The 19,875-nt window shown below is 46.0% G+C and overlaps 1 protein-coding gene across 3 annotated transcripts in view; it reads right to left on the bottom strand.

Moving 5' to 3' along the window:
* Nucleotides 1-19,875, bottom strand: part of RASAL3 (RAS protein activator like 3) — a 79,386-nt gene that overhangs the window by 35,235 nt on the left and 24,276 nt on the right. For all 3 annotated transcript variants that reach the window (XM_088480344.1, XM_088480345.1, XM_088480346.1), the window contains exons 3-5: nt 15,241-15,319; nt 13,245-13,309; nt 9,297-9,370 (exon numbers count right to left, since the gene is read on the bottom strand). In XM_088480344.1, coding sequence (XP_088336470.1) covers nt 9,297-9,370; nt 13,245-13,309; nt 15,241-15,319 — 218 coding nt within the window. The remainder of the gene's footprint in view (nt 1-9,296; nt 9,371-13,244; nt 13,310-15,240; nt 15,320-19,875) is intronic.

Here is a 19,875-nt window from a genome sequence, read left to right as displayed (position 1 = left end):
TTTGCTGAAAACCCCAATCTGAGTTTCCCAGAACAGGACAACAGGTTTGGAGTTTCCTAGATGCACAGGACAAGATCCAAAATAGTGATTTGGACCAGTACAATATAGACATAGTTTTTCTCACTGACGCCTCAAGCATTCCTCTGGAGATGAGCGATTAACTTTCATGGGCTCATCCACAGGAGGTGAAGATGGCGGTGGAGTACTGGGTGTGTGAGACTTAAAGCGTTCACTTCTGAACCTGCAGGCTGCTCTGTCTCAGAGGCATAGATCTATCTTGGTGCTGAGAAAGATTAACTATTGCAGAGTCCCATGAGGATCACGAGAGGACAGCTCATCTTTGAGTCTTTCAGAGAGAGCATTACAGAACGCTGCTTTAAGGACCTCATCGTTCCATTCATGTTCCGCAGCAATAGTTTGGAACTGGACTACATATTGGCCCATGGTCCAGGAACCATGACGGACTTGCAAGATATCCATGGAGGCTGAAGAGGAATACCTGGTTAATCAAAGATCCTTTTAAAAGTCGCAATTAACTCCACATAATAAGATCTGCACATTCCCACAAAGGAGACACCCATTCCAGGGCAGAGCAAGAGAGGAGTGAGATGATATAAGCTATCCGAAATCTCTGTGTTGGAAAGTTTTGTGGTAAGAACTCAAAATAAATTTCACACTGATTGATAAAGCCACAGCAGAGTTTTGGGGTTCCATCAAATCTACTAGGAGTGGGAAGCTGCAGACGAGACTTGGGAGCAGTAGAAAGTGGTGGAGCTGGAGTTGGCACCATAGACGGAGTGCTGGATGTTGGTCATGTCGCTGCCAAGGTTATTTGAATGGTATCCAAATGAGAAGACAGTTCTTGCAGGAACTGCAAAACTTGATGCTGAGCTGACTCCTCATTTTCCAGCCATGATCCCAAAGCCTGCAGAGTGTTGGTACCTTGATTCTCCTATGGGTTCATTTTGCCTGACCTTACTGTCAGGACTGAGGGTTCTGGACTTCCCCGGAGAGACCCTGATACCTGCTCACTGGAAGCTCGGGAGGTTTGAAGCAGGGAAGGGCGTAAGTAGCTCTTCCTCATAGATAAAGGCTGTAAATGATGTTATGCAGCAGGACAGTACTGCGAAAAAGGTGCACTGGGAATAGCCACTGGGACTGGAACCAGAGTAAAGCACATGATGAACCAGGCTGGAACCGGAATGTAGTACCAACTGAAGCCGTATTGGAACTAGGGGTGAGCGGGTTCGGATTTCTGAAATCCAAACCCCCCCGAGCCCCCCCGATCCGAGTCCGATCCGAGTCAGGCTCGACTTTTCCCGCCTGACTCGGATCTGAAATCGAGGCAAAACGTCATCATCCCGCCTTCCGAGTCTCGCGGGTTTTGGATCCTATATAAGGTACCCGCGTCGGCGCCATTTTCTCACTCGGCTGTGGACAGTGAAGAGGGAGGGTGGGAGTTAGGGCTGTGTAGTGTAGTGTAGTGCTGCTGTTGTCCACTACTTCAAAGTCCATAGGGGCTGGCTGTGTTGTGCTGTGCTGCTGTTGTTAATAGGGGCTGTGTCCACTACTTCAAAGTCCATAGGGGCTGGCTGGACTGTGTTGTGCAGTCAGTTCTCCATAGGGGCTGTGTCCACTCCAAAGTCCTGTGCAGTGTCCCAGTCCTAAAGGGGTGCTGTAGTGTTGTCCAGGGGGTGCTCTGTCCATCAGGGGTGCTCCCCTCAAGTGCTAAAAAAATTATATATTTTCTGTGTTTGTGAATTGTGTGCGCAGTAGCCGCACGTGCATCAACAAAGTAGTGCCAAGCGTGCGCCTGTGTCATAAGTAAAGGGCCGGCTGGCTTGACCGTTAAGGGTGCTGTAACCCCCGAAAGTACACTCCAGTCCAAACCAAAAAAAAAATTATTTTCTGTGTTTGTGAATTGTGTGCGCAGTAGCCGCACGTGCATCAACAAAGTAGTGCCAAGCGTGCGCCTGTGTCATAAGTAAAGGGCCGGCTGGCTTGACCGTTAAGGGTGCTGTAACCCCCGAAAGTACACTCCAGTCCAAACCAAAAAAAAAATTATTTTCTGTGTTTGTGAATTGTGTGCGCAGTAGCCGCACGTGCATCAACAAAGTAGTGCCAAGCGTGCGCCTGTGTCATAAGTAAAGGGCCGGCTGGCTTGACCGTTAAGGGTGCTGTAACCCCCGAAAGTACACTCCAGTCCAAACCAAAAACAAAATTATTTTCTGTGTTTGTGAATTGTGTGCGCAGTAGCCGCACGTGCATCAACAAAGTAGTGCCAAGCGTGCGCCTGTGTCATAAGTAAAGGGCCGGCTGGCTTGACCGTTAAAGGGTGCTGTAACCCCCGAAAGTACACTCCAGTCCAAACCCCCAAAAAAATTATTTTCTGTGTTTGTGAATTGTGTGCGCAGTAGCCGCACGTGCATCAACAAAGTAGTGCCAAGCGTGCGCCTGTGTCATAAGTAAAGGGCCGGCTGGCTTGACCGCTAAAGAGTGCTGTAACCCCCGAAAGTACACTCCAGTCCAAACCAAAAAAAAAAATATTTTCTGTGTTTGTGAATTGTGTGCGCAGTAGCCGCACGTGCATCAACAAAGTAGTGCCAAGCGTGCGCCTGTGTCATAAGTAAAGGGCCGGCTGGCTTGACCGTTAAGGGTGCTGTAACCCCCGAAAGTACACTCCAGTCCAAACCAAAAAAAAATTATTTTCTGTGTTTGTGAATTGTGTGCGCAGTAGCCGCACGTGCATCAACAAAGTAGTGCCAAGCGTGCGCCTGTGTCATAAGTAAAGGGCCAGCTGGCTTGACCGTTAAAGGGTGATGTAACCCACGAAAGTACACTCCAGTCCAAACCAAAAAAAAAATTATATATTTTCTGTGTTTGTGAATTATTTTCTGTGTTTAGCCGCACGTATATATCAAATCGATATAACATAAATGGAGGACCAAACTTTCTCCGATAAAAATAAAATAGAGAAAGATCAAGAACCACTTCCTCCTAGTGCTGAAGCTGCTGCCACTAGTCATGACATAGACGATAACATGCCATCAACGTCGTCTGCCAAGGCCGATGCCCAATGTCATAGTAGAGGGCACATACAATCCCAAATGGCAAAGTTCAGGAAAATGACCTTGAAAAAGACATTTAAATCAGCTGAAGAGAAACGTAAACTTGCCAATATGCCATTTACGACACGGAGTGGCAAGGAATGGCTAAGGTCGATCCCTAGTATGTTCATGACTAGTGGTTCAGCTTCACATGACGATGGAAGCCCTCCTCCCACTAAAAAAATCAAAAGAGTTAAGCTGGCAAAAGCACAGCGAAGAACTGTGCTTTCTAAGAAGATATCACAAATCCCCAAGGAGAGTCCAAGTGTGGTGGTGGTTGCGATGCCTGACCTTCCCAGCACTGGACGGGAAGAGGTGGCTCTTTCCACCATTTGCACGCCCCCCACATCTCCGGGGGAGACAGTTGTTGTCCGTGGGATGAAAAAGACCATCACGGTCATGCCTGGGCAGAAGACCAAACATTCCACCTCTTTGGTCTGGCAATATTTCTATCCAAATCCGGACAACAACTGTCTTGCCATATGTACCATATGTAAAGGTGAAATAAGTAGGGGTAGGGACGTCAACCACCTAGGAACATCCTCCCTTATATGGCACCTGCAGCGCGTTCATAAAAAGTTACTGTCAAGTTCAGAAACTTTGGCTAAGACCGTAAGCAGTCCAGGGACACCTAAATCCCGTTGTCCTGTTGTATCCAAGCGCCTGCAAACCACACCGTCAACTCCCTCCTCGTCAATTTCCTCCTTAGTCAGGATCGGAAGTAGTCCTGCAGGCCATGTCACTGGCATGACTGACTCTCCTATCCGGGATTCCTCCGGAGGATCCTGCATTGCTACGCCTACTGCTGCCGCTGCTGCTGTTGCTGCTGCTGGGAGTCGTTCATCATCCCAGAGAGGTAGTAGGAACACCACTACTTTTACTAAACAATTGACCCTCCAACAGTCCTTAGCGAGGAGGATGAAGTACGACAGCAGTCATCCTGAAGCAGAACGTATAACTGAGGCCTTGACTGCTATGTTGGTGTTAGACGTGCGTCCGGTATCCGCCATTAGTGCAGTGGGATTTAGACAATTGATGGAGGTAGTGTGTCCCCGGTTCCAAATCCCGTTTAGATTCCACTTCACTAGGCAGGCGATACCGAGACTGTACAGAAACGTCAGAAAAAGTGTCCTCAGTGTCCTGAAAAATGCCGTTGTACATAATGTCCACTTAACCACGGACATGTGGACAAGTGGAACAGGGCAGACTAAGGACTATATGATTGTGACAGCCCACTTTGTAGATGTATCACCTTACGCAGCAACAGCAGCAGCGTCACCAGTAGCAGCATCTCAGAAACGCCAGCTCGTTCCAAGGCAGGCTACGCTGTGTATCACCGGTTTCAGTAAGAGGCACACCGCCGACAACCTCTTAGAGAAACTGAGGGAAATCATCGCCCAGTGGCTTACCCCACTTAGACTCTCCTGGGGATTTGTGATATCTGACAACGCCACCAATATTGTGCGGGCATTACATCTGGGCAAATTCCAGCACGTCCCATGTTTTGCTCACACAATAAACTTGGTGGTGCAGAATTTTCTGAGAAGCGACAGGGGCGTGCAGGAGACGCTTTGGGTGGCCCGAAAAATTTCTGGCCACTTTTGCCATTCAGCGACTGCGTGCCGAAGACTGGAGCGCCAGCAAACACTCTTGAACCTGCCCCGCCATCACCTGAAGCAAGAGGTTGTGACGCGGTGGAACTCAACCCTCTATATGCTTCAGAGGATGGAGGAGCAGCAAAAGGCCATACAAGCCTATACATCCACCTATGACATAGGCAAAGGAGGGGGTATGCACCTGACTCAAGCGCAGTGGAGAATGATTTCCGTGTTGTGCAAGGTTCTCCAGCCCTTCGAACTTGCCACACGTGAAGTCAGTTCAGACACTGCCAGCTTGAGTCAGGTCATTCCCCTCATCAGGCTTTTGCAGAAGCAGCTGGAGAAAGTGAAGGAGGAGCTAAGACGGAGCGATTCCGCTCGGCATGTGGGACTTGTGGATGAAGCCCTTCATTCGCTTTGCCAGGATTCCAGGGTGGTCAATCTGTTGAAATCAGACCACTACATTTTGGCCACCGTGCTCGATCCTAGGTTTAAAGCCTATGTGGTGTCTCTCTTTCCGGCCGACACAAGCCTGCAGAGGTGCAAAGACCTGCTGGTGAACACACTGTCAGCTGAAGCGGAACGTGACACGTCAACGGCTCCTTCTTCATTTTCTCCCGCAACTGGGGCTGCCAGGAAAAAACTTAGGTATCCTAAGCAACCCGCTGGCGGTGATGCAGGGCAGGCAGGACCAAGTTTGGACATCTTGTCCGGACTGAAGGACCTGGCAACAATTTCTGACATGTCTACTGTCACTGCATATGATACTGTCACCATTGACAGAATGGTGGAGGATTACATCGGTGACAGCATCCAAGTAGGCATGTCAGACAGTCCATACCTGTACTGGCAGGAAAAAGAGGCAATTTGGAGGCCCCTGTACAAACTGGCTCTACTTTACCTGAGTTGCCCCCCCTCCAGTGTGTACTCCGAAAGAGTGTTTAGTGCAGCCGGGAACCTTGTCAGCGAAAGGCGTAGGAGGTTGCTTCCACAGAATGTGGAGAAGATGATGTTCATCAAAATGAATTATCAGCTCTTCCAGGGAGACCAGCCTCCAGAAGGTACAGAGGGACCTGTGGTGGTGGATTCAAGTGGGGACGAGTTAATACTTTGTGAGGATGAGGATGTACACACTGAAGAGGGTGAGGAATCGGTGGATGAGGAGGATGAGGATGACATCTTGCCTCCGTAGAGCCAGTTTGTACAGGGACACATTAATTGCCAGCTTGTTTTGTGGGGGCCCAAACGAACCAATCATTTCAGCCACAGTTGTGTGGCAGACCCTGGCGCTGAAATGATTGATTTGTTAAAGTGTGCATGTCCTGTTTATACAACATAAGGGTGGGTGGGAGGGCCCAAGGACAATTCCATCTTGCACCTCTTTTTTTTCTTTGCATTATGTACAGTTTGGGGCCTAGTTTTTCTAACTGCCATCCTGTCTGCCACTGCAGTGTCACTCCTAGATGGGTCACGTGTTTGTGCCGCCCACTCGTGTCGCTTAGCATAGTCATCCAGCTACCTCGGTGCAACCTTTTGGACATAAAAACACTATTGTGAGGTGTGAGGTGTTCAGAATAGACTGGAAATGAGTGGAAATTAAGGTTATTGAGGTTAATAATAGCATAGGAGCAGAAAAACCTACAAATTCTGTGATTTTAGCTGTTTTTATGCTTTTTTTCAAAAAAATACAGATCCAAAACACAAAACCCAGAACCCAAAACACGGAAGGGTGGTTTTGGCAAAACCAATCCAGATCCAAAACACGAAGAAAGATCCAGATCCAAAACCAAAACACAAAACACGAAAAGTGGCCGGTGCACACCCCTAATTGGAACTTGAATGTAGCACATGCTGGAACTGGAATGGGGGCCTGATTCATTAAGGATCGCTATTGCGATCACAGCTCCGTATTCACACACAGGTCTGCTGCGAAAATATGCTAATGAATGTAATTGCAATGCCGTCAAACTGCCAGTACAGCATACTTGCCAACTCTCCCTCATTGTCAGGGAGACGCCCTGAAATAGCAGCAATCTCCCTGTCTCCCTGAAGAGTCTACCAATCTCCCTCATTTCACCTTACCCCCATAATGACACTGTTATATAAAAGAAAAAACAGAGATATATACATTCAAATGGGATCATTAGTATAATATCACTGCATTGGTTATATGGCACAATGATCCCTATGGTTACATGTATTTTCTGTGAAGTATCAGTGTGTTTCCATCACCAAGTAGATCTTACTAACAGCTTTGGGGCTCATTTACATGTGGATGTAAATCAATGTTATGACACGCCTCTCAGATGTAGCAGTACACGCCCACTTTACTGCCGCGCTCATAGGTGCTGCTTTCACAATCTCCCTGAAATGCTTTTTCAAAAGTAGGCAAGTATGCAGTACAGAGATGCCCAATGCCTCCTACTACCGCTATCTCACATTCGTAATACCTTTCAAACCTCCATAAACATTGGTAACATCGAGTAACATCGGCCCCTCATGCAGATTTACAGCAGCCCTGATCTTACTTAGAAATTGCTGACCTCGTTGCACGCAGTGGGCTCTCAAGCTGCATATACAATCGCACTGGCTAATTTATGCACGCCCAAGCAACGGCGTTCAAACGGACAGACATGCCAGCGTTTCTCCGACCGCTCCCCCGTCACCATCCCCAAACGCTCACTGCCTGTCAACCACTCTGCGATGGCTCGTCGTGGTCTTTGTGATCGCAGTGCGATCTCAGTGGTACCTTCACGCATGCGTACTGCAACAATTAACCGTCTGCGTACGCTTTAGCAATAGCGATTTGTAATGAACCAGGCCCTGGGACCGGACTATAGCACATACTGGAGCCAGATTGGAACCGGAATGTAACACAAACTGGGCTGGATTGGGACTGGTCAATAGCACAAACTAGGGCCGGATTGGGACTGGACTGTAGCACAAACTGGGGCCGGATTGGGACCAGACTATAGCACAAACTGGAGCCGGCCCTGGGGGTAACGACGATTCCTGACAAGGGTACTAGGTCCTGTAGGGTTCTGGTTATTGGCTCCCTGGAATTAGGCAGGCACTAGGCCTGATTTGCTGTGGGCATTTGGCCACAGGTTAACTGTATAGGAGGCCCCATTGGTTGGAATGTATTGGAGATGCTGCTTGTGTTCATTGCTTAATGGGGTAGTTGTACTGTTGCATTGTTGTATGGTTGCATTGTGTGTACTATTGAATGCGGTGTAAGATTGAATTACTGTAGGAATGCAGTGCCAGGGGGTACAGGAGTAGCGTGATAGGGAGTACACTACACCTGGCCTGTGATTGTTGTTGTTCACTGAGTCAGCGAGAGTTAGGGCCCTTGTGTATGTATGAGTAGCCTGGTTGTTGTGGGTGGCACACACTAGGGAAACTATAGTGTAGTGCAGAGTGTGGGTGGGTTGTTGTTTTGTGTTCAGTTGCAGGTGCCGAGATCAGGACCATTCTTCCAACAAAGTATATTAGGTGAGCATAAGCTGTGTTTGTGTATCACCCCCCCCCCCTTTCCTTTTAGATGTTTGGTTGGGGTTATACCCTGGGGCTTGGCACTGAGGTGTAACCAAGTCTGAGGCCAAAAGTGCCAATAATGAGCATCCACTGATATCAGTGGAGATCATCCAAGTTCAGCACGTTTTCCTTTGCAGGGACCCCATCTACGCTGTCCGTGTCCGACCCGAGTTCTAGGGCAGTCGACCGGAGTGTATCGTTGGCCTGAAGGTGAGAGTGAGTGGCGGAAGGTAAGTACCCAGCTACACCTGCACTGCAGCAGGCTTGCAGCCCAGTAGCTACCCCTCTTACGGCAGAGTGAGCAGAATAAGAACATTTCTTTCTATAGCAAAATAAATATAAAATTCCGCCACCCTAAACACTATATTCCAAAGACACCTTATATAATGTAGATATTTACTATCATAGGTGTAACCTTCTGAAGCACAGAGATCCATAGCTGACAATCAGACACTTGTTCGTTAGTCTAACTTACAGTAGACTGATCATAGATTGGTTGCAATGAGTCATTGCGCTACTTGAAACAATGTTAGAAGACACATGGAAATGATAGTGTTCTAACCATATATTCTATCCCGAGTATCATCCTGGATGGCTGCATTGGGAAATTGCTGTTCAGTACAACCCAGCACAATTGTTCCTAACCCCCTCCCTTTCAATTTCTAGGCCCGTCAGGTTACAGGGTTTGTATGGATAAATGTAATGAGTGATACTGCAGAAATGGCACCAAGGCTTTGGGTTGGGGTGGGGTGAGCCTGGAGCAGGCAGCCTTCAGCCCTGTCTTCAAGGAGCATCTCTATCTGGGCTGTACAATCCTAATATTACACCTTATTGCACACTTGTGCGTTTATATAAGAGTTTCCAATTCAAATCCCTGCCACATTAATGAAACACATCCCTTTTCTCAGCAGAGGGAGCCCCCACTACTCAGGGACTTAGTACGAAAAAATTACCATTAGATACCATATAAATCTGTGTCTCCTCCAGATTCATGCATGTGGAGCTGTGCAGGAGCTGGCACTAATGGTGTGAGACAATAATGTGTGGCTATTACCTGTCATCCGGCTGCAGCGGTGAGGCACTTCTCTTTGTTCTATTCTTCTTCTTCTTCCTCTTCAGAATTAAACCCTAACAAAATCATGCACGAGAATTTTATCCAAGTAGATCAGGCCGAGCTATGATAGCATAGACAGTGCTGTAAGTACAGCTGTAGGCTATGGTTTGGGCTTCCCTGGTCAAGATGCCTGTTTTACTGTATTTGTATCTCTATAACTGGAAAGAAGTTACACGACCACTGCAGGGTACAAACTTAACACATATTGGGGTTTAGCTGCAATGTTGTACAGTGATGCAATGGGGCTTATTCTGAGTCCCAGCTGCTGCGACCACATAAACGACTTTTGCTGCAGACGCGGCAGTGACTTTACGTTAATGCTAGTGACAGCCCTTTCCCTGGTGCACAGGGGTGTGTCTGCATGCACAAGGGCTGTGATGCTCACTTTGACTGGGTGCAGTTGCAGCCATCGGAAGCACCATCGGTACTTGCACCAGCCCCATGCTAGGTGCAGAATCTCCGTCAGAGTATGGTCTCACATGTACACGATTAAGCACCTATGACACACCCGTGACACTCCTATAACGTGCCCATCAGACGGAATATCATTGTGAGTCTGTTTGGACACCTCCCATGTCACTTCCCAGGAATGCCCAATACATTCAAGGGTCAGTGCGGATTAATCCTTCCTGCGACTCTGTACACAGACACTGTGGGACGCTTGCGCCGTGCAACTTTTTAGCGATTTAGGTGCATGCGCAGTCAAGAAATTCTCAAACTTATGTTTACAGAGGCACTGTGCGCACCGCAGAATCATCTCCAGTATGACACATTGGGCTAAACCCCAAATGGCATATCTTACGCTGTCAATATATATAAGCAGGTAATACACAAAGGCACTAAAAAGTCAATTAATATCAGGGATATGAGTCAGATCTTTGTTGTCTCCTGTTTCGTTAATCACTCCTCCATAGATCCTTTGAATAGTTCAAAACCCCATAATCCTCCAGGATATATATAAGAAAAGGGGAAGGAAAGAAAAAACGCAATATAGTGTAGTACGTTATTTAATATATCAAGACAATATAAAATATTCAAGTAGAAATATGTTATCGAAAATCTTCATTTAAAATTTCTCAATAAATATATCATATGAAGTACTTTCTGGGATCACCCAAAGTGAAATAACATCCAATATATAACAGTTGGTACCGTACCGTGTTTAGCACCAGATTTGGTGCTTCCAGAGAGTGTGTATGGGAGATTTCCGGATAAACGCCCCTCTCCCTGGAAGCATCTGGTTTGGCCTACCGTACACTGGGCCTGATTCAGACCCGCTCACAAGTGCTTGAGCGCTCGCAAGCGGGTTGATGGTGTGCTCTGCGCACGCGCAGTGGCCGCACTGCGCGTGCGCAAGCCCCGGAGCGAGAGAGAAAATCTCTCGCTCCGTGGCTCACTACAAAATCTCTCGCTCCGTGGCTCACTACAAAAGGGGCGGCTGTCGATGTTGATCGACAGCTCGCCCCGTTTTGTAAGCGTGGCGGGGGGGTGGCTTCACAAACGGAGGCGTTCCCAAGCGAACGCCTGCCGTTTGTGGGCGGCCCCACTGACATCACCAGTGATGTCAGTTAGAGAGCTTCAGGCTCTATTAGAGCCAGAAGCTCTCTGGGGCTTGCGGCCATGAGACCCTACCACAAGGGTCTTGTCGCAAGCCCGATGGTCACGATTGTCTTGACCATCACGACCATCATCCTGTCCACTCGCAATAGCTGTGGGTGGTCACCCACAGCTATGCGAGCGACCAGGAGGCTGCACAAAAAAAACAAAAAAACGCCCTGATTCAGAGTGAGTGCTCTTTCAGAGCGTCCGTCTCTGAATCAGGGCCACAGTTCCAGGTCCCCAAGGGCTCAAAGCAGGTAAATCCCAGCTGCCAACGCGCTTCCAATGAACAACACTCTTCCTCAAGGCTGCTTCCAGGGAGAGGGGCGTTTATCCGGAAATCTCCCATACACACTCTCTGGAAGCACCAAATCTGGTGCTAAAACACGGTACGGTTCCAACTCTTATATATTGGATATATTTCACTTTGGGTGATCTCAGAAAGTACTTCATGTGATATATTTATTGAGAAATTTTAAATGAAGATTTTTGGATAACATATTTCTACTTGGATATTTTATATATTAAATGACGTACTACACTATATTGCGTTTTATCTTTGCTTCCCCTTTTCTTATATATATCCTTGAGGATTATGGGGTTTTGAACTATTCAAAGGATCTATGGAGGAGTGATTAACGAAACAGGAGACAACAAAGATCTGACTCATATCCCTGATATTGATTTTTTAGCGCCTTTGTGTACCTGCTTTTATATATTGACTATTGTATTGATTGTTCAGGGTGGGAACATTAGGTTTTACACTTTGGCAGCTGTTTTTTCATTCATTCAGTTTGCGCCGGTTTCCGTTCATAATTACCCTGTATTATATCTTACACTGTGACCAATCAGAGCAAAGCCACTATTATTGCCGGTGCAAGCCTGGAAGACAGGAGGCCATTTCTGTATCAGCCCCTATATGCACAATGCAAATCACTTTGGTTTTGCACCAGAGCATTTATGTGTTACGCCCAGTGTATATTCTTTGCTCCAACGATTTACCATCACAAACTAGAAATGCACCTAGGTGTAAGGTGGAGGAATATGAAGAGGTCCGCTGCGTCTGCGCAAAAGTGTAAATGTCTCATCAAAGTCCAACCTCCTTCCATTTATTACCGGTCCTATCATTAAATAAACGTACATTTTTTGTCTAAATTACTGCTCCGTTTAGCTTTATTTCTGGATGAAATAAATGATAGAGTGAGAGGACATTTGTAATGCCTCTATTACCGTGCAGGATACTGCAGCCTGCACTCCATTTTGTATGCCAACAGTTCGCCATGTGTTTCTCTAGGTGGCACCGCAGCTTGGCTGTGGCCATAGGATATATTCCTTGAGTTTCAGTGCAAATTCTCTATTGACAACAGATGTATGTGATGTTAATACTGACTATGGGGCACATGTATCATACATCATTTATGTGTCATATTTACAGTATGTATGAATGGGTCATCGCAGGAGATATGCAAATATCTCCTGTGCTAATTCCCCATCATGGGTCCATCAGTTCCCAAATAGATTTGTATGCATATCCCAGCACCATATTGAGAAGAGGGCTCCATTTGGATGGCTCTGGCCCTCATAGTGCACATAAATGACCTAAGTTCACGCAAGCGCAGTAACATTGCCGGGACAGAATCCGGCAATGTACAATGACATCTTTTGCAAATGGGAAATACTGCACGTAAATGTCCCATTTCATCATCCCAGGGTTACCGTGTTCTTGGAAGCGCTGTCCCTGCTTGACCTGTGTCATTAAGAGATAATTAACTAATACCCCTTTCACACTGCCAGCAATAACCCGGGTTATTTCACGTGAACTTGCAGCAACCCAGGCTGTTGTGCAGTGCGAAAGGGCCCAGTTGAAATAACCCAGCATTTCAACCCGGGTAGCAAGCAGAGTTGAACACGGGTTCAACCTGGCTCACTGTGCAGTGTGAATGGGTAACCCGGGTCGATGCGACTCAGGTCCCTTTCACAGCATAGGAAGAGCCGGCGCTTGGAGATGATCTCATCTCCAAGCTCTGGTTCAGCACTTGATGGCGTGATGTGATCAACCTGGCAATAAGCCGGGTTGGGCTGCCAGTTTGAAAGGGGTCTCACTCGGGTAGAACCTGGGATGGATCCGCGTACAAAATCCCGGATCTGTCCCGGGATGCATTCCCGGGACAGACCCGAGATTTTGAAAAGTGTATAAACAACGTCCTTCTATATGGATAGAAAATTGAGGCAACACCACGGTTATTGATACATATACCCCTAAAAAGTAATAGAAAAGAACTAAGTTACCTTCACGTTATTATATTGATTTTTTGTTTCAGAATCTAAATTTCCATCAGAAACAGCATCTGTAACTAAAAAGAACATAAAAAGTAATAATGGATTAAAGAAATCCAAATGTACATTCAGTCATTCTGAAGATTCACTGATGCATGAATATATTACATCAGGCAATAAGTCACTTATTATCTAGGTTACCCCTTGAGGGCCTGATTCTGTGTGGACATAGATGTGGCTGTGTCTTTTGGCGGTTGTAAAAAACAGCCTACCCTTCCCCGTAGGGATGGCTATCGACCATTGATGAGTCAAAATCATCGATAGTTTATTACCAATGTCGAATACCAAAGGTTCTCTGCCATCGATGGACGAGTAGGAGCCGTTTTTTTTTCCTGGATGGGACGAAGCTTATGCAGCCCCCTCAGCGCCGGCTAAGCCCCTCTACTGTTTTTGATTGGCCCATCATTCCCCACCGTGCTGTAAACCATCAATGGTTCACCATAGATGATTTTTTTTGCCATCAATGGTAACCACTGATGGACCCATCGATGGACACCCCTCGGATGGCCATCCCTACTTCCCCGTAGGCATGATACATGCCCATAACACTCCCACAACACTTCCATGACACTCCCACAAGTCAGGGCAGCTATGTGCGATCGCCTTGTCACCATCCAGTTCCCTCCAAGAAACGCCAAAGATCTGGCCAAGTTCGGTCAGAATAGGATGGAGATAAGCAAACGTGTGACTTTGTGTCTGTTCTGTCAGACTCCAGTTTGTTTCCCTTACATAGACTTATATGATAGCGGCATTGACCAAATGGTGGATGCAGCAAGAATTCCCATCTCTATGGTAACTGTATCGTGTTGTATAGTTACTGCGGGTAAAATGTTATTTTATAGTGTGTAAAACTTTTTACCCCTTTAAATATACTATTAATATCACTAGATAAGACTGTGTGGACTATGGGTCTCAACCAGAAACCCTGCATTTGCCCATGATGAGGAAATGATAGTTACACAGTTTTACTGCATTTGTTCTGTATACAGTTCTCTGTTCCCATGTGACACTTATTGAAGAGTTATATAATATAGAATGGAATTGTATTCTGTTCATATTCAGTGATGCGGTCATGCTGGTAGATGTAGTGCACTCCATTGTACACACGTGATGGTCACGGATGAACACAACCACCTGTATCCCTATCAATTATATTTAGATAATTTCAGCTGTGAGTAAAGGCCCTCATACATCAGCGACGGATTGACGTGATGTTGTGATCCTGCAGCCCGGAATCGCAGGATCGCTGAAATCCAACATGTTGGATTTCACAGATACGCCGATCATGATCAAAAAGTTATCGAGATTGGCAGATTGGTAAAATTTAACATGTAGAATTAACCGATCCTGCGACGGGCCACGGAACATCGATGTGTGCCGATCAGCATTTTCGCAGGATCACGCAATCCCCCTTCAGATGTATGTAGATATATGTACACCATATTTACTGAGGAGCAGGTTAAGGTATTGTCAATCAGTCCTCGTTATTACTAACACTGACAAAGAGATTATGAAAGCAGCCACTTCCGGCAGGAAGGAAATAGAGAATTTATAGCATTTGGTTATTTTAACACCCTGCACTCCCTGTATCACTGTTTGTTTACTTGCTAATCAGCCACCCGTCCTCACTTGAAAATCTTACAATCCTGCAAAATAAATCTACTTTCCCCCAACTGTAAAGTTGCTATGGGTCATTTAACAAAGCACTGGACAATGTCTCCCGGGCCTCATTTATCAACGAGTTTTATCATTCACAACGAGTGATAAAACTTGTTGTGTATGATAACAGTGCTCCAGCCAATCAGCTCCCAACTGACATCTGTTTGAAAAATTAAAGTTGGGAGCTGATTGGCTGTAGCACCATTTATAATACGCAATAAGTTTTAGCACTCGTTGTGAATGATAAAACTCGTTGATGAATAAGGCCCACTATATTCTTGTGTCTTACCTGCCTCCGCCTTGTCTATCTGTGCTCCTTCAGTGTTAGATACACAGCTCCCTGCCCGACTCCGAGTGCGGAACGCATCCTGAGGGTGAAAGAGATACGCTTTACACATTGCGCATTTTGTGAGTCTGTACACCATGTTGTTAGCAATCAGTTGATCTCAGTAATTGACATATACAGTATATAATATTAGTAGTAGTAGTAAAGTGGTCATTCCTCCCTGGGAAAGCGGCAATGTGATTATTATGCGATATAGCTGATGTCTCTACAATATAGGGCCATATTCAATTTGGAGCGAAAAGCCGTTCGCCGATAACGTAAATTACGCATTTCTCACTTATCCCCGTATTCAATTGTAGCGTCTTTTTGCCGGTGCAAAAACGCAGTGCAATGTAATAGGCGAAAAAGTTTCGCCTACGAATACCCAGTGGAAAAAAGTGCAGAATTGCGGTTTTGAGGTGCAGAGGTGCAGAAACCACTCTGCACCCTTTGTACACCCCCCTTGACGCTAACTGCGTCAAAAAACTCTAAAAAAAAAACCCACAAAGGACACCCAAAAAAAGCACTTTGAAAATGTGGGCAAAAAAGTTCAAAGTGGGGGTACAAATTCAAAAACTAACAAAATAGCCTTTTGGGGGGTCTGCAAGTCTGGGGGAGGTGTTTTGTTGATTGCAGGTGTTTGCTGAAGGTGCATTTTTTGCGCTTTTTAATGCTTGAATTTAGCGATTTTAAAATATGCTTGCACCCATTTTCATGTACCCCAAATTTGATGGGAATACTTATTTTTCCAAAAAAAGTGGCAAATACTATTCTTCACCATTTGCTCAAAGACACTAAATAGCGCCTATTGAGACCATTTAAAAACCCCAAATACCTTTAGCAGGGCTATCCGGGGGTACCCATAGTGAACCCCCATGTCAGAGCATCTTTTGGTGGGTGTCAGGCTGATTTCCCCAAAAATCATAGAATTTTTCGCTGTTTTAGTTTTTGTCGGGTCCCATTTTCGCCGATTTGGAATTGAATACGGGGATACGCGAGGACGAGAGCAATAAGTTTTCAACCTGAAAACCTCAGACGACGGCGAAAAGTCCAGCAACGGACTTTTCACTTCAAATTGAATATGGCCCATAGTGTCAGGAGTCCTGCAGGTCATTGCTGGCCCATATTAAAAAAATATATCTACCTTGTTAAATTCTATTTATGGGACAAAATATTTTGTTAATGTATCGATATTCTTAGAGAATTTTTTTACTTAACCCCCACCTATGTGGTTAATGTTGTTCTGTATGCTCACTGGGAGAGCCATACAGCCCGTGGTTCTTGTTTGGGAAACGCCCTGGATAAACACCACAAATCACTTTGGTTTTGCACTATTGTGCTCACTTCAAGGTGTAAATCTACATTCCGGTCTCAGGAGACAACTCCGCAAGCTACAGCTTGTCTAGGTCGCAGTGGCGTTTTAACAGATGAGGGGGTCTGTGTGCAAGTTTTGTGTGGGCACCCTACCCCCTGCAGAATTACACCACTACCATATTTTTTAAGAAACTATCAGAAAAATATCGTCATCATCAGCCCAATCAGACCTTGTTCAGGGGTGCTGGACCCATTATATAGATGCCCAGGCTAGGCTAGTAGGAGGGAGGAACAATGCAAACAAGCAGTGTCACAAATCATACTTGCTGTCACAATTCTCCCTCTGGGAGAAGGGGAGATGCAGCTGATGGGTTGGGCTGAAGGGGAAGTGTGCCCCAAATGATGTGATTGCCATAGAACAGCATCATATTGGCCCCGCCACTTCCCCATGGACCCACAATTCAAGACATTATTTCCCCCATCTTGCCCATTTCACTAGGAAGTGGGCAGAATGCTGGAGGGCCACCTACTCTTCTGGGGCTTCAAAGGGCTTCCTGAAAGTGCGGGGGGCTTCTGGACATTCCGGGTGATTAGATAAGATTGGTCAAAGTCCATCATCCTAGTTTGTTAAAGTGGCAATTTTGTTCTCGCCAATCTTGCATTTAGATTTAGGGGCCAGTTCTGGGATGAGAAATGCCGATGGGTGCGTAAATTACCAATTTTATGCAACTGTGCATACATATAAATTTCTTTTTTTTTTTTTAAATGTTTTTATTGAAGTCTTCAAATACACTCTAGTACACAAGCAAATATGACAAGAAAACAATGACAGTCACATTTTATAGCATACAGTTCACTTGTGGTTTTGAGGTAATAATTTCACCACAATTTTCTCTTTTTACCAGTCAATAGAAAATTAAACAATAATATATTATAGTGACTTCAACCATAATAGAGGAAATGTAGGGGGAAGAAAGAAGATGGGTGGGGGTGGGGGAAGAGAAGTATAAGAAGAGAAAGAAGAGAGAAAAAGAAAAAAAAGGGGGATAGAATGGGATGGGGGTTGTGAGCCATGCACTCCCAGGGTCAATCCCTCACCACTCTACTCATTTGTATGTGTGTTTTTTATTTATTTTTTCCTAATTGTAATGGTGGCCATACACGCTACAATTATCAGGACGATCCGCCCGATATCGGCGGATCACCGCGATAATTGTAGCGGTTGGGGGGGCGACCGAGGGTTAAATATTGCTCGGTCGTGTATGCTGGATTGTCCAGCATGCCCGTCCGATGCGATATTACCCGGTAAACTGTCGGCCGCATCGGGCAGTGTATGCTCAGCGCAGCCGACAGACAGACATTTCCTGTGTTCCTTCCTACGGAAGGAACAGGGAAATGTCTCCTCCCCCGAGGGCGGAGCGCGGATGTCGTGCTATACACTGTGAGAGAAATCTCACAGTGTATGCCGGCGACATCTGCAGCTGGCAGCCGGCCAGATAAAATGTCTGTCGGTCTCACAGACATTTTATCTGGCTGTGTATGCCCAGCATAAGTTATTGGGGGGTCTTATAGCAGTATTCTAGTTTCATACCATTGTGTTGATTTGAAACACTGTTGTATTTTTCTTTTAATATCAGGATTTAAAGCCTCAGTAAAGCTCTCCCAAACTAAGAAGAATTGTTCTGCTTTCTTTTCCTTATTGATAGAAGAGTTGACCCAATCCATTTTGATAATATAAAATAATTTCTCTTTGAACATGGTTAATGAGGGAGCGGTAGGAGTAATCCATTGTTGCAGGATACATTTTTTAGCTACAGCCGAAATAATTAATAATAATTTTTTACTACATATAAATTTCTAAAAAGTTGTTCCACATTGTCTGTAGAGAGTTGCAGGATTGATTGAGCCGCACTGACTCTGTAATGTATTAGCCATTCCTGGGTGGTGGCTAAACAGATGCACATTATGGCATGTTACGGGACTGTCGCAGGGGTGGTTGCAAACTCAGATGCTTAATTGCTCCCTAGTTGGAGGCCATACTCTGACAGAGATGCTGCCCCTACAGAAGCATGGGGCTGATGCCAGTCCTGATGGCGCTTCTGATGGCTGTGACTGCCATACCTCCCAACTGTCACGCTTCCAGCGAGACAGTCCCGTTTTGTTGGGACTGTCCCGCTGTCCCGCCCGCGGGCCGCAGTGTCCCGCGGTGGGGTGGAAGTTGGGGAGAGCTTTTGTTTGTTTATTATTTATGTCATTTTAATTCTTTCCTATTATATTAACGCTTATTGATTATCTTGACACATCTATACTTTACATTTCACTATCACCTTTCTTCCATTTTTCGTGTGATGCCCTGGGAGTGGTCCTTGGCTGGGTTCTTTTGGGCTGCTCTGCACCTCGGAAGTCAACCCCTTAATGTTAGGGACGCTGGTATAGAGGAGCCTTGACGCTGGCCCGGCGCTTAATAATATATTTGCAAATGTATGCAACCAATACCTGTGAATTTCTATTATCATGTAGGATTCAAGTATTTTTGCTAATATTGCTGCAGTGTGCTGGAGGGAATCTTTTTTTTTCTGTGGTTCAGTATAAACCCCGTCCTTTACAAGCACCTGAGTAATATCATTAAGCTGATGTGAGCAACCACCATACTTTCTATTTGCAACTCTAAATGTTGGGAGGTATGGTGACTGCAGATGCACAAAGTGGGCGTCCCAGCCCTCGCACAGTCAGACGCACGGCTGCACACCAGGGGAAGGGCTGATACTAGTATTAGCATATAGTCACAGACACACGGCTGTACACCAGGGGAAGGGCTGATACCAGCATTAGCATATAGTCACAGACACACGGCTGTACACCAGGGGAAGGGCTGATACCAGCATTAGCATATAGTCACAGACAGACGGCTGTACACCAGGGGAAGGTCTGATACCAGCATTAGCATATAGTCACAGACACACGGCTGTACACCAGGGGAAGGGCTGAACCTAGCATTAGCATATAGTCACAGACACACGGCTGTACACCAGGGGAAGGGCTTATACTAGCATTAGCATATAGTCACAGACACACGGCTGTACACCAGGGGAATGGCTGATACCAGCATTAGCATACAGTCACAGAGAGATGGCTGTACACCAGGGGAATGGCTGATACCAGCATTAGCATACAGTCACAGACACACGGCTGTACACCAGGGGAATGGCTGATACCAGCATTAGCATATAGTCACAGACACACGGCTGTACACCAGGGGACGGGCTGATACCAGCCTTAGCATAC

The sequence above is a fragment of the Taudactylus pleione genome, unplaced genomic scaffold (genome assembly GCF_031769625.1).
Source record: "Taudactylus pleione unplaced genomic scaffold, aTauple2 ptg000253l, whole genome shotgun sequence".
In the NCBI taxonomy this organism is placed as follows: domain Eukaryota; kingdom Metazoa; phylum Chordata; class Amphibia; order Anura; family Myobatrachidae; genus Taudactylus; species Taudactylus pleione.
This window is presented reverse-complemented; position numbering and strand designations above follow the sequence as displayed.